At 41.2% G+C, this 15,200-nt stretch overlaps 1 protein-coding gene across 3 annotated transcripts in view; it reads left to right on the forward strand.

Moving 5' to 3' along the window:
* COL4A2 (collagen type IV alpha 2 chain) overlaps positions 1-15,200 on the forward strand; it is a 147,603-nt gene that overhangs the window by 93,214 nt on the left and 39,189 nt on the right. For all 3 annotated transcript variants that reach the window (XM_054224104.1, XM_054224088.1, XM_054224095.1), the window contains exons 5-18: positions 372-506; positions 589-633; positions 2,763-2,879; positions 3,599-3,670; positions 5,117-5,152; positions 5,246-5,308; positions 7,630-7,665; positions 8,320-8,361; positions 8,870-8,944; positions 10,162-10,206; positions 11,469-11,531; positions 12,286-12,330; positions 14,766-14,819; positions 15,088-15,154. In XM_054224104.1, the coding sequence (XP_054080079.1) occupies positions 372-506; positions 589-633; positions 2,763-2,879; positions 3,599-3,670; positions 5,117-5,152; positions 5,246-5,308; positions 7,630-7,665; positions 8,320-8,361; positions 8,870-8,944; positions 10,162-10,206; positions 11,469-11,531; positions 12,286-12,330; positions 14,766-14,819; positions 15,088-15,154 (895 nt within the window). The remainder of the gene's footprint in view (positions 1-371; positions 507-588; positions 634-2,762; positions 2,880-3,598; positions 3,671-5,116; positions 5,153-5,245; positions 5,309-7,629; positions 7,666-8,319; positions 8,362-8,869; positions 8,945-10,161; positions 10,207-11,468; positions 11,532-12,285; positions 12,331-14,765; positions 14,820-15,087; positions 15,155-15,200) is intronic.

The following is a 15,200-nucleotide window of genomic DNA, read 5'->3' on the forward strand; positions in this document are numbered from 1 at the left end:
TTAGCACATTTTATTTGCTTGGAGTGTAATTGATTAAGTTGTAGGTCAGTGAGAATCACTCTTGAGAAGCCTTATTCCAAAGAAAACACTATTTCATAGAGCAGCCATGAATATTCAGGTAGTGAATATTGATTTGAGTGTTAATTTCCATGTATGGATTTTGTTACGCACTACGTGGTCGCTGTTGCTGGAGTTTCTCTGTGTGGTGTTTACAGATGACGTTCATCAGAGAATCTGGCCTACTGGAATGGAAGGAGATTCTGTGATTATTATCTCTTCCAGAAATTGACTCCATTGCGTCAGTGATAACTAATCTGGCTTCATGCTTCACAACTGTTCCTAAATAAATGCTTTTTTATTATTTTTATCAGGGCCAGCCAGGACTTCTTGGATCACAGGGGTTCACTGGACCACCAGGATTGATGGGGATCCCAGGAGTGCAAGGTCCCAAAGGTCACAAAGGTGAAAGAGGATATCCAGGAATAAGTGGACCCAAAGGAGAAGTGGTAACTTTTGAATATCAGATGGTTTAGCTAATGAGCAAAATACTGGGCAGAACATCATTTTAATTGTGCTGTTTCACTCCAGGGGCAAAGAGGAGTCACTGGATTCCCCGGGGCAGATGGCATTCCTGTAAGTAGCCAGTTACCTCATCTTTAAGAAATCACCAACTGCAAATACTGCAGGCTAGTTTAACGCCTTTGTACTTTAATTAAAATCTCTGGGCTAAATTCTGCATCAGCCACGTACACACTTTTAAGCTAAGGGTATTTGTTGAAGTGAGTGGAACTGCAGATACACGACGAGAGAGCAGAATCTGTGCTTCCTCTCGTTCCCTCGGATAATTAAGGCCCATTTGCTTTGTCCTGTGGAGAAATCCCCTTGTAAAGGGGACAAGAAAGGACGGAAGTTTCCTGTGTCCCTGGAGGTTACCCAGCTAAGTATGTTCTTTTGTAGGAAAGAGCTGTGAGATAAGTACTTCACATCTCTTAAGCTTGTGAGCGAAGGACACCAGTGGGTCATTCCTTAATTATTTCAGAGCTGCAAAGCACATAGAAAGACCAATGAGTTTAAGAGTACTAACCATTGTTATTTGCTTTATAGCTCGCACGGCATGCTTGAGATAGTCTTAAAAAACTTACTGAACACTAAACAGTGTCAAACTTTGAACAAATTGACCAGGTCCATGAAAGTGAAACATTCAAAGAGGAAAAGCGGGTAAAGTTCACAGCACAGTATTTTCCCAGCTTACACTTCTTTACATCTTGTGTCATAAAATAACAAAGAAATCTGAGTCACTGGAATCCCTGGACAGAGTTCCCAGGCTTGGGTTTCCTTTGTAGTGCTCCCTGACACCGGGGCCCCGCTCTGCAGCCCACGCATCCACATCCACTCTGCTTTCACCCTTTTTTTTTGTTTCCAGAAGAGCTCCCTATCGAGTTTCAGGGCTTTCTCTCTCACAATCTTCCTCCTCTCCCTCTTTCTCACTCTTAAAGGAAAAGCAGAAGACTCTCTTTCCCGTTCCTATTAACACTCCTGGAGCCAAGGATCTTGTTCATCTCACCACATCTTACTGACTTTTTTCTAAGCACTCTAACGTTCTGGGAAGGAGAGTAAATCGCTTCCCTGCGAAGCTCCGCGTTGCTATAGCTGGACCACTTCTCCCCACCTTACCATATTTTCTTTTTTAGCCATGCCTTCCCGACCTCTGCACGTTGTGTTGTGAGGGATAAATACCTTCAGACAGCTCTTGAACCTGCATGCTCTTTGTGTCCTCTCCTTAATGTCCCTTGCCCTTCCTACTCGCTTACATTCTCCAACCAGTTTTCTCAGGCCAAGACTTAACACTGACCATTGGAAGGCAAATAGGTAGGCACGTGTACGAACGGTAATGGCACAGTGCTAGGATGTGGGGCTGGAGGCCAAGAGAGGATGGTGGCCATCTCTTCTGGGGTGAGGAATGCCAGTACCTGATGGAGTTAGGTAAGAACGTGGGCAGATTTCTTTCTTCTTCTAAGCAAGAAAGCAGAAGCAAAGAGAAAACTTCCTCTAGATAGAGGAGAACGGAGAAATGTTTTATATTAGTTTCTGGTTGTTCTGGCTGAGTCCCTGGGAAGAAAGAGCTGCTCAAGGGCAGATTTGCTTCTCATCAGCCTCAGTGCAAACCAGAAGTAAGAGCAATTAAGGTGAATGTAGGCTCAGCAATGGAAATCCAGTTTGAGACAGGAGTAACTTTTCAGAGGCTCCATGTGGAGTTTCTGCAGTGCCCCCGGCTGCCTTGCTTTGATCCCTGCTGTTTTCTTCCATACTTACAGCCTCATCACGACACTCAACCTAGCTCCAAAAGCATCTCTGACTTTTTTCGCGGCTTGGAAGCTGTTCAAAGCCAGCGAGGAACCTTTATTCCCACTCTTGCAGTATGAAGCACTGAAATGCTTAACAATCCCAGTTCTTGGTGGCTCCCTGCACAGCAGCCTCATCTGGCTTAGTTCTCTGCTTAACAGAGCCTGCATTGAACATAGCTTTCCTACCCTTTCTGAAAGGTCCTTCACTACTCATTTTTTCATGCTGTCTGGGGCATCTGGTTCAAGCTGCAGCTATATTAAAAAAAGGCACTGTCTGTTTCTGTCTTTGAAAATCATAGTTTCCCATGGATCGAAGCCTTGGGCTCAATGTGAGAATGTCTAAATACTGTGTGACTACAGGAAAAGGAAAACTAGAAACAGATGGATAGATAAACACTTTTTTTTTTTCCTCCACAGGGTCATCCAGGGCAGCCAGGATCAAGGGGGAAACCGGGTCATGATGGCTGTAACGGGACAGTAGGTGACCCTGGTGACTCGGGAACTCCTGGACTCGCTGGTTTCCCTGGTACCATTGTAAGTAGCCAGCAGTGAGTGAGTACCTGAAGCTAAGACCATTGTTGAAGTGAGTTTCATTCACATGTGTGTTGGAAGTGAATTGGACATCTTTTAATGGAGCTCCCATTTGGCCTACCAGAGCATCCATGTGGACTTACCATGGACTTACCATGGCACTATGCTTAGTTATTAAATTGCAGCCAGGGCTGGGCGATCTGCCAGACAAGACCTGTCACGTAGGTCTTGTGGGGAAATTACTTCAGGAAAACCTGTACAGCTTTACCCAACGGCAATGAAAGAAGATTAAACTCACAGTTCCTGATGAAAGTAACCTTTCCTTTCTCTGCCCCATGGCCAAAGTATTGGCTTTCCATGGCGCGATACGTAGGATCGTGCCAAGGTGAGCGCTGGGGCTCCTGGATTTACCAGGGCACGTGTCAACCCTGGGGAGCTGCAGCTGCTGCTCTAGCTCAAAGGTGCGACCCCGTAATACCATTCCCAGGTAATGGGGTGTTCTTCCCCCAGGATTGGAAATTCATTCTTTTATGTACTGTGAGGGTTTACACTTTGTTTTTAAACCATGACTTTCCAAAGCTAGGCATAGCCTTTTCCTCTAAACAGCAGTATGTATACACCCATGAAAACTCCAACAAATATTTTTCATTACTCTTAGCTGTTTATGTGTTAACATATATGATGTGAAACCTTACTTCTGTTATCTTTTTGGTCACCTCCAGGGAGTCCAGGGGCCAAAGGGCCAGAAGGGGGAGCCTTATATACTGCCACCGGACATCGCAAGCCGATACAGGGTACGTCCTGTGACTTATTCATGCTCGGTACTGTTTTACAAGCAGGTGATGGAGAGTTATTCTTTCTTACACTCTGACAGACACGTCCCAAGAGGCCCACTTCAATTCTGTGTGGGCTTTGCAAGGCAGCTTCTGCTTTCTCTGGTTACAGCAAAATCTATCTGATATCCAGGGAAAAAATCTCCCCACTCAGTTATTTGCAAGGAATTCCAGCCTACTGATGGATTGCAGAGGCACCGGAGATGTTGTAGTTCAAGAATTACCCTCTTTATTTGATGACTGCCTTTGTATCATGCATGGCAAAATCATTCCTTCGCCATTATTTTGTCGGTTGAATGATTGTATTTAACATTAGCATCCTTTCTGTATAATTTTCATGGAGGAGTTTGGTTGACTTGGGATAAAGTCTTTTACTGTATCTAATCCTTAAAACTGGTTTTGTAATCACTTGCAGCTTTTTCTCCTACATATAGCCTTGTAGAATATGAAGGTATCAGATAAAGATAAGGGGGTTACATATGCTGTTAGAGTATAAATTGTGACAAATTTATGTACAAAGCTACATCTGAACTGTACTCTGCACAGAAGGGATCTGCTGGTGCCAGTGATGAGTGCCAAAATAGGTTTCTCTGCTGACATATTTCTAAGTTGCCTATATTTTTTAATGGAATCTTCTTTTCCTTTCAGAAACTCTTTAAATCTTCACTTATTAGTTATTAGGAATGATTAAGTAATGATTAAGAATTGTTCAAGTATATTGTGACCAAGGATGGGTACTGACACCTGTATTCATTTTAGAAAGTACTTGGTCCCACAAATTCTTCTGTTAACTAAACTCAAATTAACTAGATAGTAAGGATGCTATTCAAAATGATTGAAGGTGTCTGGACTGAATACCGCATTATTTATGGGTATTGGAAGGTCTTTGCGCTAGAACATTTTTGGATCCAATTTCAAAAAACATTTCAACATGTACTGCAGTTAAAATATGTGGTCACTGAAAACAGTATGTTCCAAATGCTTTTAGTGACTCAGAAGAGAATCAAAATGATTCGGTAATTCCCATGCAACTCATGAAAAATGAGCTTGTACGTTTCAGCAAAGGTTATAGCCCTAATGAAGCCACTGGTTAAGATAGGACTTTTCAAAAAAGAATTAAACGTGGTCTGTTGTCCATTTCAGCCTTCTAGTTTGGATCTCTAACTTCCCTAGCCGACTTTGTACCCTCCTACTGTATTGCATGCAACTATACTATATATACTAAGTACAAAATCCATGTAGCCCACATTTGGTTATCTCAACATCTCTACGTAAGGGTTTGTGTAGCATTGTATGCTTTGTTGAGCTTTTGGAATGAGAAAAGAATCAATGAGTGAGAAAAAGATTTTATTCAATTTTGTATATAGTGTTTATTGCATTTTTTACTTCTTGGTGGTTTTTTTTTAGGGGGAACCTGGGGATCCAGGGTTCATTGGCTTTCCTGTAAGTAGTACTACAGCGAATGTGATAAAGCATCATTAGTAACTGATATCAGAACAACACTAATTGATGGTTGGGTTTCTTTTTAATTTAAAGGGACCTCCGGGTACGCTGGGTATTCAAGGACCTGTTGGTCCAAGAGGAGAGCAAGGAAGACCAGTAAGTATGTTTAAAATATGTTCTGTAGGAAATCAACCTAACAGAATCATCATCTCAGCAGGGTCCTTTATGTTCGATTGTAACCTACCAAGTGGATAGAAAAAACAGTTTAGAAATAGCAAGTAGGTGTCCTTGGGTGCAAAACCTTTTGAAGAGCACTGATTCTACAAGGATGAATACTGCAAAAAGATGTATAGTTGCTTTCACCCTGTATTGCCAGAGGCTTTTGATTTATATTGTATTTCTTTAACCTCCTTTAAAGAGTCATGTTTGTAAAGATTATTGAATGCAGTCCAGTCTACATCCCCCTACACTGAGTTATCAAAGATATCAGGTCCTAAATCTTTTCTATGCATAAAGGATATGTATATTAGCTCTCCACACTTCCCACAGAAGACTGAATATAAATAACATTCTTCATTAGTACTTAGAATACAATTTTATTTTTAAACTGTTTTTTGGTCATTTTTTCCAAAATCAACATTTACAGCATTGACGTTGACGACCGTTGCTGAATAGTTCTTTGGGAAGTTTGTGTTCTCTTCAGATACCATTTTCTACATTTCTTATTACCGTGGTTAATGGTTTTGTGGGTGAGAAGCAGATGTTCAAATTCAATTTATTTCATTTTTTTAGCCTTGCTTTATTTTCCTGTAAGACAACTTCATAACATTTGCTTTTTTGTTTGTTTTTTTGTTTGTTTTGTCAAAATTCACTTCAGACCTGGTCTGCATCTCTGATTTGGGGAAGAAAAAAAAATAATTTAGTGCTTCTTACACACAGCCTCCACAGCTTTTTGCAGGGACACCTTCCCTCCCCCCGCCAAAAAAGAATATTTCTTGGACTAAATCCACAGTACCCTAAGCCTTTCCAAAGTTAATTTTCTGCAGTGCCTGTTTTATCATCTGGAGTAAACTGCACCTTGTCTTTCTGCTCTGGTCCTCCTGAAGGAAAACCTCCTCAGACCTTTACTTACTCTTTCTCTAGAGTGAACCCACAAGGTTCATGAGCTTCACAGAGAAGCCCAGCCTGCAATGGCTCATATTCCCAGTGCACTGTCTTGGATGAACCATACGAATATGCTGTGAACCATGCATTTTCTGAGCCCCATGACTGCATCTCTCTGGTTGCCATCTTGGCAACATCTCTTTTGAACACTGTTCTAGAGTAGATGGATTGCCACCATCTCCAGCTCTTAACAAAATATATCCAACTGTATTTACTATTTCTAAAGCAGTGGCTCACCTGTGAGAGGGACCTGGGAGTGTTTCCCTGGTCTGAACTTGTATCATTCCTCTTCCCTAAGTCCTAGATCCCACATGAAGGCAAGCGTGGCTCTCCCAGGTCCTTGCAGGGCCTCCAGGCAGTGGGATGCCCTGCACAGCGCATCTGCCCAGTAGATTAGGCAATGGCTCACAGACTACATGGCTAACCAAAACTGATTCAAAAGTGTTTTTTTTTCAGAAGATGTCAATTGTTTATGCACAGGAGGATACATAGCAAAGCAGGGATGCACAGCAAGTTCAGGTCCCATTGGAATCTTGTTATCTTTTCCTTGCAAGTTGGGCTTGATTTTGCATAACGCAGTTACATCCCCTTCAGGGCTCAGTAGGTGGATGGATGGATCTACAGCTCACTCTCTTTTCTCTGCCTCTTATTCACCATCTTCCTCTCTGAACAGCTCATGCTTCTTATTCACCCCACCTTTCCCACATTTGACAGAGTTTTTAATGGGTACAGCCCTTTGGAGCCTGTTAACTACCATAGCTGACTGAATCAAGGCAAGTTGTCTCCAATTAGTGGAGATATAAGTAGGAGCTTTCCTACTGCTCTTCTTCTAAGACTCTGGGAGCTTTTTTTCCTGTTATAGTTTCATTTCCCACCATCTTTGTTTGATTTCATTCTGTGCAATACCAAATAGGTAATCTGAGCTGCATATGGTCATTCAGCTCCCTTTACAGATGGATGCAGTACCAAGACACCAATCCAGTGAAGCACTTAAAGACGTGCTTAACTTTAAGTATGAGCTTAAAACGTTACTAAGTCAGGATCCAAAAGCACAAGTTCTTATTGCTTGAAATAAAAAGGGGATTTCATTAGGTCTAAGCTGGGAGACTGTTAGGAAAGATTACCGTGTGGTTCAGAAGGATATTTTTCAGACAGTAAACACAGCTAATATCGTGAGGATAGCACATTGAATGCTGAGGAATACGGTGCCTTCTAAATATATGCCTATATTTCAGATATAAAGTAACTGGCCTCCTGCACGCATTGTTTAGAAAGCAACAAGTAACTTGCTCTCCCCTATTGTGTTTCCCCAGGGACCACCAGGGCCCCCAGGACCACAAGGGCCACAAGTAAGTCTTTGTGTCAGAGTTGTTTATGTTGATTTTGTGTCGCTGAGGTTTATCCAAGACCCACTTGAAGGCAGTAAAATAAAGAACCACAGGCTGCACCAAAGGCTGTGCAGCACAAGACCTTCTGTGTTGGCTGCATACCATGAGAAGTTAATCTTACACTGGGATCGTCTACCCTGAAAAGATTAAACCAGTTCTAGAGCCAGATTTAATTTGCTGCTGTAGTCACAGTAGCTTCCCATGAACAGAGAATCCTTGCAGTCTTTACAAGATTCAATTATATCTCAGCGGAAAAAATATACGAGTCCATTGTTCCAGCCCACTTAGGTATTTTCATTTAAAATTCAGGGCCATTAAAAAACTTGCGAAAGAAATGCTTGATCTTTTCACGACATTACTCAGTGAATGACTCAAAATCTGTTGTAAGAAGCACTGGTAGCAGGAGATTTTAATTAGAGTTGTCTTTCTGAAGGTTTAGGCCTATAAAAATACTTTTAAATCTATAAAAATACTTTGAGGTTAACGTAGACTATTATTTGATTGCAGTTCTTCAGCGGTGTCCTACAAACTTGTAAGCCTGAAAAAGCCTAAGTCTATTTTACCTTAGAAAACTGAGTCGTACACTTAGTAAATCTTGACCTATTGTTTTTACAGGGCAACAGGGGCCTTGGCTTCTATGGAGAAAAAGGTGAACAGGTAAAGGAAAACTAATGAATCAAATCACTGCTAAAGGACAGGTTGATGTTATTTGCTATTTATAAAGGAACCAATTTTAAATACTTTCTTAATTTGCAATTGTATTGTGTAATTATAGGAGAAAACCAAACAAATATAGCTTTGAAAGTAATGATAGTCTTCATAAGGAATGTCATAGCTGAACTAACTTCTACATGTCTAGGTCTAGCTGCGCCCTCCTTTACACCAACACAGAGGTAACGCTTCTGAAATTTCTAGAGCCAGACTGCTTTATATAAAGTGATAATCTTTACTGTCATTCTGGAAACATACAGGGCAAGAGCAGGTATTGCTATATGTTAATCCATCACAAAATAAATTTACCTTGCCATCAATCTATTCAGAGGTTGAGAGCCATACTCCTAGCAGGGGGAAATCTGCATTGCTCCCTTTGTTGCAGTTCCTTAGACCCCGTGCTGATCAAGGTATTACAACTGTTGGTAAACGTACCCTTATGCTTTTCCTGCAGGGCCCCCCAGGTCCTCCAGGTCCACCTGGGCTTCCTACAAGAGAACTGATGGGTGTCCCCTCTGACAAACACAAGGTAACTACAGGGTATTTTGACGAAATACACAAGGAACTAAGAGCTCTGCAATAACAAAACGAAACTATTGTACAAACATGCCTTTACATAGAGTACTTATAAGACTTCAGAAGACCAAAAGAGAAATCTGCTACTTTCCCGTAGCTTGGATCACGAAGTATTTATTGAAACTATGGTGGCTCAGGTCATTCAGAAAGGAGTTCTCACAGACTAGAGGTACCTTAGGCAAACTTGTTCTTTGTGTTTAAGTATGCAACTGCTGGCCATAACTCACACCTTCTCATTTTACAAGCGGAAGTACCTGCTGAGAAATCATTCAATATCTTATTTTTCATAACAGTGAGCAAAATTTTCTTCCTGTGAAAGAAGTGTATCTTTAGGGAAGCTATCTGAATTATTGTGTTTGTTTATATAACTAATCTATATGGTGCAGATATTTGTATACAATTAAGGCTTGCTAATATGTGTTGGAGAAATCCTGAACAGCAAGATGCAGTTTATGCTCATCTATTGCTTCTTGCTGGGAGCAGAGGTACTCATACACTGTATGTGTATATTCTGTATCAGACACCAACCTCCAGACCAGTAATTTTTCCTCCTAATCTTGAAGTTAGAAAGTTCCTGTGGCTCATGCAATTTCTGCAGTAAAATAAGTAAATTGGTATGATACTGAAAGATCTAAAAATGCTTTTGGTGGTCAGCACTCTGCATTAAGTAACGTACATGCTGGGATTTCCATGACTAAGCAGAAATGGCTGCATATGAGCCACTTATCTGGAGAGCCTTTATAGTCAATGGAGATACCATCAATACAGCGAGTAGACTTTAGGCTATGATTTGTCTTATCCTAACAGGAGCTCTTGCCTCTGGTCAGACAATTCATAGATAATCAGTAGGTAAAAATGAGAGAATGGGCATTTATTCATAGGCATTGCTCAGGAGCTCACCACTCAGACATCTCACGAACAAACTTGGAAACAACCTGAGGTGTTCACATTCCTAGAAACATTTTCAGAAAAATTATCAAATAGTTTTTTTAAAAGGCAACTTTACAAACTCCTTATGAAAACAGGCATTTCATGTGAGAAGTGTATGAATAAAGAACAGAGTGGTGTTTTTTCTCTTGGTAAACGTTTGTCACTTGGTGTTGTAGAAAAGTTACTGAAATGTTAAATGGGAATGCCTAACATATCTGAATACTTCTTCTTTCTTGTTAGGGTGAAAGAGGAGAACGTGGACAAAAAGGGGAGGCTGGAGCTCCAGTAAGTCAAGTGGAGAAGAACAAAGACGAATAATAATAGTGTATATATAATATATATAAATAATAGAATTATAATATATATAATAATAATAGAAAATAATGGAGTTAATACTGGTGCATTCTTCATTGAAATGATGCCATATAGATATGGAGCAACATAAGCAGAGGCACCAGTTCTGATGCTTTAGAAAAACTGAACAACATGACACATTATAACTCCACGGTGCAATCAGTCTCTCTCTTTATTGGTTTACTGAAATAAGATTTTCCCTCACGCATTTTTTAATTTTAGCATTAACTATTAATAAGTCTCTTTACTGCTGCTGATCTGCTGATCTACTTTTAAAATTTCCGCTACATTTCATTAAAGAAGTATATACGGAAATTTTCGCAGTCTGTTTCATTCTACTCTCCGGCACATACAGACTTTTGGTCTCGTTGGTCATTAAGTCTGTTGAGTGAGCGGACAGTAATCCCGTGTGTTGCTGTATCCTTTGGAGCTGTCAGCCAGGCTTGACTGAATGTGGTTTAGTTAACTCACAGGCAACCTCTAGACTGTCTAAATAGCTTTGCCATTGAGTGGTTCCTTTTTACTTCCCAGACTGGTTTAAAATACAGTCTTTACCAATTAGGGATGCCTCACCGAGCATTTTGCAGAGCTTTATTTTCTCAGATGGTCTGGTCAGCTTCTCCACAAGGTTATGGGAGAAGGTCGCAGTGTAAGCCCTGATGCCCTCCATGTGCAGTTGCTAGCCAGTTCTTCAGCTGTTGGCCGGATTTTACACACGTAGAATTTTTTTTTTACTACATTAGGAAAACCGTAGATTTTATGCTTATGTAGCAAAAGGGGATATGTGTTTCTCCCTTTTCTTTTTTTTGATAGTAGGATGGAGAGCAGCATGCCTGTGTTTGCCAAATAGCTCTCTGAAGCTACAGTTTGGGCATAAGCTGAGTTGCTTAATTGGTTGTGTAGCTGAGCAATTGCTTTGGCTCTTCTTCAGAGTTTCAGCCACAGAAGAAATAAGGAAGGAGGAGATGATAGGAGGGAAACCTTGTCCTCTCCCTAATGGCCTGCTTCTGCTATTGTAATGAAGCAAGCATGTTACACTTAATTTTAAGGACAACAGTTCTTTCACATGCAGCTATTATTAGATCCTCCATGTGTTACAATGTTTTCTTCCTGTTTAGCTTCCATAAAACACTGTCACATTTTTTTTGCACATAATGCAGAAATACGTTGAACTGACTTGTAACGTTTCCTAGGGTGTACTTCTCTACGCTCCTGAAAAAGGTGAAGAAGGGGTAATAGGCTTCCCAGGACAAAGGGTGAGTGACTCATTAAAGGTAAAATTCACCCAGCTGAATGTGCAAATCCAAGCTGAGAGTTTGCCTTCAGGTACAAAACACAGATTAACAGACTATAGAAATGATAGTTCTTCAGCCCACCAGGTTGTGGCCAGCTGTGAACTGCCTGAAACAGGAAAGTGAAAATGCCGTTTTGAAATGGTGGTGGGAGGAGGTCCCTATGGGACTCACAGGAATGCCTGTACCATCATGGGGGAGCCTTGTGCATCTATCGAAAGCTGTGCTCACTAACCGCAGCTACTGTCCTGGTCCTTAGCACAGACTGTATTTCACTGTTCCCATTTTAGCTCTCTTCGGACCATGGTTAACAAATAGGAGTTCGACTCCAGTTACTTGTTACCCCACAAAAAAAGCTAATTTACGTACTACTACATTGTAGCATCTATGGATGCTTTTTTGGGGGCAGTGTTTCTAAAGTGCTTAAACAGAGAGCGAACAGTACTCAGCATACATTTTAAAAAAGAATCTCAGCCGTCTTTAAAATCTGCGTGGTCAATTTACAATGTGTAGATTAGGAGATAAAAATCAAATACCAGATTAGATCTCAGACCTGTTCTGTTTGCGCCATATGTGAATCTCATTGAAAAAGTATCTGAACTCTGACTGTTAGAGTTTCACTCTGTCAGATTTATTTTATCTAAGAAATAATAACGGTTCTTAAGCGTTAGGATGTTAGGATGTCGCTTTATTTTGCTAATTTTTTGTGCCTTCCTAGGGACTGCCTGGCATCAATGGTTTTCCAGGACTCAGTGGAGAAAGAGTGAGTATTTTGTATAAGACTGTTGTTTCTATCACATATGTAGAAAATCTGTCTGAAAAGTAAACTGTAGAGGACAAATTCTGCCTGTAATTACACCAGCTGTAGTCTAACAAATATCGTCTGGATTCATCCATCATTATAATTCTGGGTCAGTTAGTTTTCTCATCAGTGAAAAAAACCCAACCCTATAATTAAAGTCTGTTTGGCTTAAAACATGAGCATGTTTTAAGAGCACTACAGGGAGGTGTCATTTTCGTTGTTCCCATTACTGCGACCATGATTTCTGTAATTGTCTTCCTACGTGAAGAAACTTACTTTTTTGAATAACTTTCTGCAGATGTCATTGAGATGTGTGGTTATCTGGAACATCACAGAAGAAGAAGAAGAGAAGGAAACTGATAAATATATCAGTTAAATCTCTGTCCCCATGGAAACACACCCAAATATTTAAAATAGCATTCTGTCAGAGAAGAGCTCATATTTTCTGTTTGTGCTCAGAAAAGGCTTCTTCAGTCAGCATTGGAAATCACTTCCATGAGATCCATCCATTGCTGTGGGATGTCTGACTTTTCCGTGTTTCTCCATCCTTAGTTGCTTACGGATTTGTCCTGCCACCAAGGCATAACAATAATAACATGAAACACATGGGACATGAAAGTACATGAAACATGAATAATAATAACATTGGCACAGCTATTCGGTGTGATCACAGAACATGTGATATGAAAAATAACATTTGCACAGCTATGTGGTCCGATCACAAAACATGAAATATGAAAAATAACATTTGCACAGCTATTGGGTCCGATTACAAAGCCTGGTGGTGTGGAAGAGAATATGCTATCAGTAATATGTACAGGGAGAGGCTGATACAGAACCCATTAAGGCCCACTGGTTGACCTTAACATAGGTTCGTGCTCCAGTCCAAAATGGTCAGTGGCTTCCCCTTACTGAGGGTGAATCTTGGCAACAATTTTAGTGGAAGGTACATTGGTTTGGATGGGGTGTCATTGTATAACGTGTGTATGAGAGGGGACAGCCTCCTTTTTGTTGACTTTTGAGTGATTCGATTCTTAAGAAAGAAAGAAGGATGGTTGAGTCCTGCCTGCACACAGATGAAGTCGCAATTAATTAGGAAGCTGCTGGCTTCACTTTTAGACCACCAGCTCCACCTAGTGTAGAGAGATTTTACACCTGATACTCAAGAGGCTCCTTTTCTGATGGTGTGATGTACAGTTGCCATTCTGGAAAGGTCTCTGAAGTGTGTGGTCCAGTTTGTGGCATCTTGCTGTCCTATTTGTAGCGCTTCGAAACTGCATAAATGTCTTACGGAGCTGGTTATTAATTTTCAAGTTCCGTGTAGGAGTTGTAACCACTGTGAAACTCGGGAGATGCTGAATTTTAAAAAAAGCTGGCTAATAATCTAACCAGCATGAATTTTACAAATCTGTGGGTGTCGGTTGGTGATCTGGACACTGTTTTCTACTAAAAGCACACCTTTTTTAACACTAGTCCTTTTCCATAGTACATATGAACATTTTCTATAGAGAACAAAACTTGTCAAGGAGCTGAGTAGAGCACACAGAAGAGGTCATCTCTTCTGTATCAGCATCTCTGAAATCCACACTTTGCTCTGCGCACCCCCAGCAGCTGCAATAGTCTCTCATGTGATAGGGCGTACCATGTTTCACCATATGTGTTTTAGTCCACGTACTTCAAATTTCAAACCTTTTAAAAGAATGGAGTGGGCATGACCTTAAATATTACAACAATTGGAGTAGGGATGGAGTAGGGATGGAAAATTTTCTGTGGGATATGGCATGCCCGGGGGTGGGAGAGGTGGATGAAAGTGCCTTCAGGACTGGTCCTGAGCTCTTCTTGTTCAGCCGGGGAAAGCCTGTTTGGCCAAACAGGTTCCAGCCGCTTGGAAAACAGCAAAAAGGACCTGTGCACTTCAGTGCTATTTCGCTGCTTGCTGTTTGCATTCCAGTGAAAATACGTCCACTCGTAGTGATTCAGACTCATTTAGTCTTCTTGCAGCAAGGTTGGTGTGTTCTGGCTGCCTGGCCCATGCGTCTCAGGGTCAACTGGCACAGCGGGCATCCCCTTTCTCCTCCCCCATCCTGCAGCCTCCATGGGACACTGTGAGCGTAGGTGCTCCTTCCATCGGCACCACTGCCAGGGGCGACAGAGCCTGCGCCACAGCAGGTCCCCCTGGCCTTTGACAGGAGTTAGGCTTGGTCCAGGAGATGGAACATCAAAACATGAGGATACTTGGTGGTGTTACCCGAATTGCTACACTGCAGGGAGACAAACTGCTCAGCTCTGTTGCATAGTTTTCACGCTAACATGGGAGGAAGCCAGCTGCTACAGACCAAAGAATTTTATTCTCTCTCTGATAAAGGAAAAGTCAATCATTTTTATGTGTATTACAGGGTTTTCCAGGATTTGATGGTCCACCAGGTGGCTATGGTCCTAGGGGAAGCAAGGTACTGCTTTACTTTCATTTGCTAGAAGCAATAAGCCAGATGCCATTTTGCTTTCTTTTCTTTTCTGTCATGTAATAGCAATTGTGTTTGTCATCGTTGTAGAACCAGTTGTGTGGTTTGTTAACTTGAAATCTCCGAGATTTCTTAAAAGTCATGTCAGTGCTTTTGAAAGTCTGTTCCTTTGTGTTTCACGAGCATACCTCTCCATTTTAAAAGAAATTCCCTAGAATAATGTGCTTAGATGTGATACTTCAACTTCTGTTAACAGGGAGAGCAAGGCGAGATCGGTCCTCCAGGACCAGTTTCCTATTTTCCTTCCCGCATCCCAAGGAAAGGTACGTTTTCTTTGCTTAGATTGCTTACCTCAGCTGCGTTTTACTA

This window comes from Rissa tridactyla, chromosome 1, assembly GCF_028500815.1.
Source record: "Rissa tridactyla isolate bRisTri1 chromosome 1, bRisTri1.patW.cur.20221130, whole genome shotgun sequence".
NCBI classification, from domain to species: domain Eukaryota; kingdom Metazoa; phylum Chordata; class Aves; order Charadriiformes; family Laridae; genus Rissa; species Rissa tridactyla.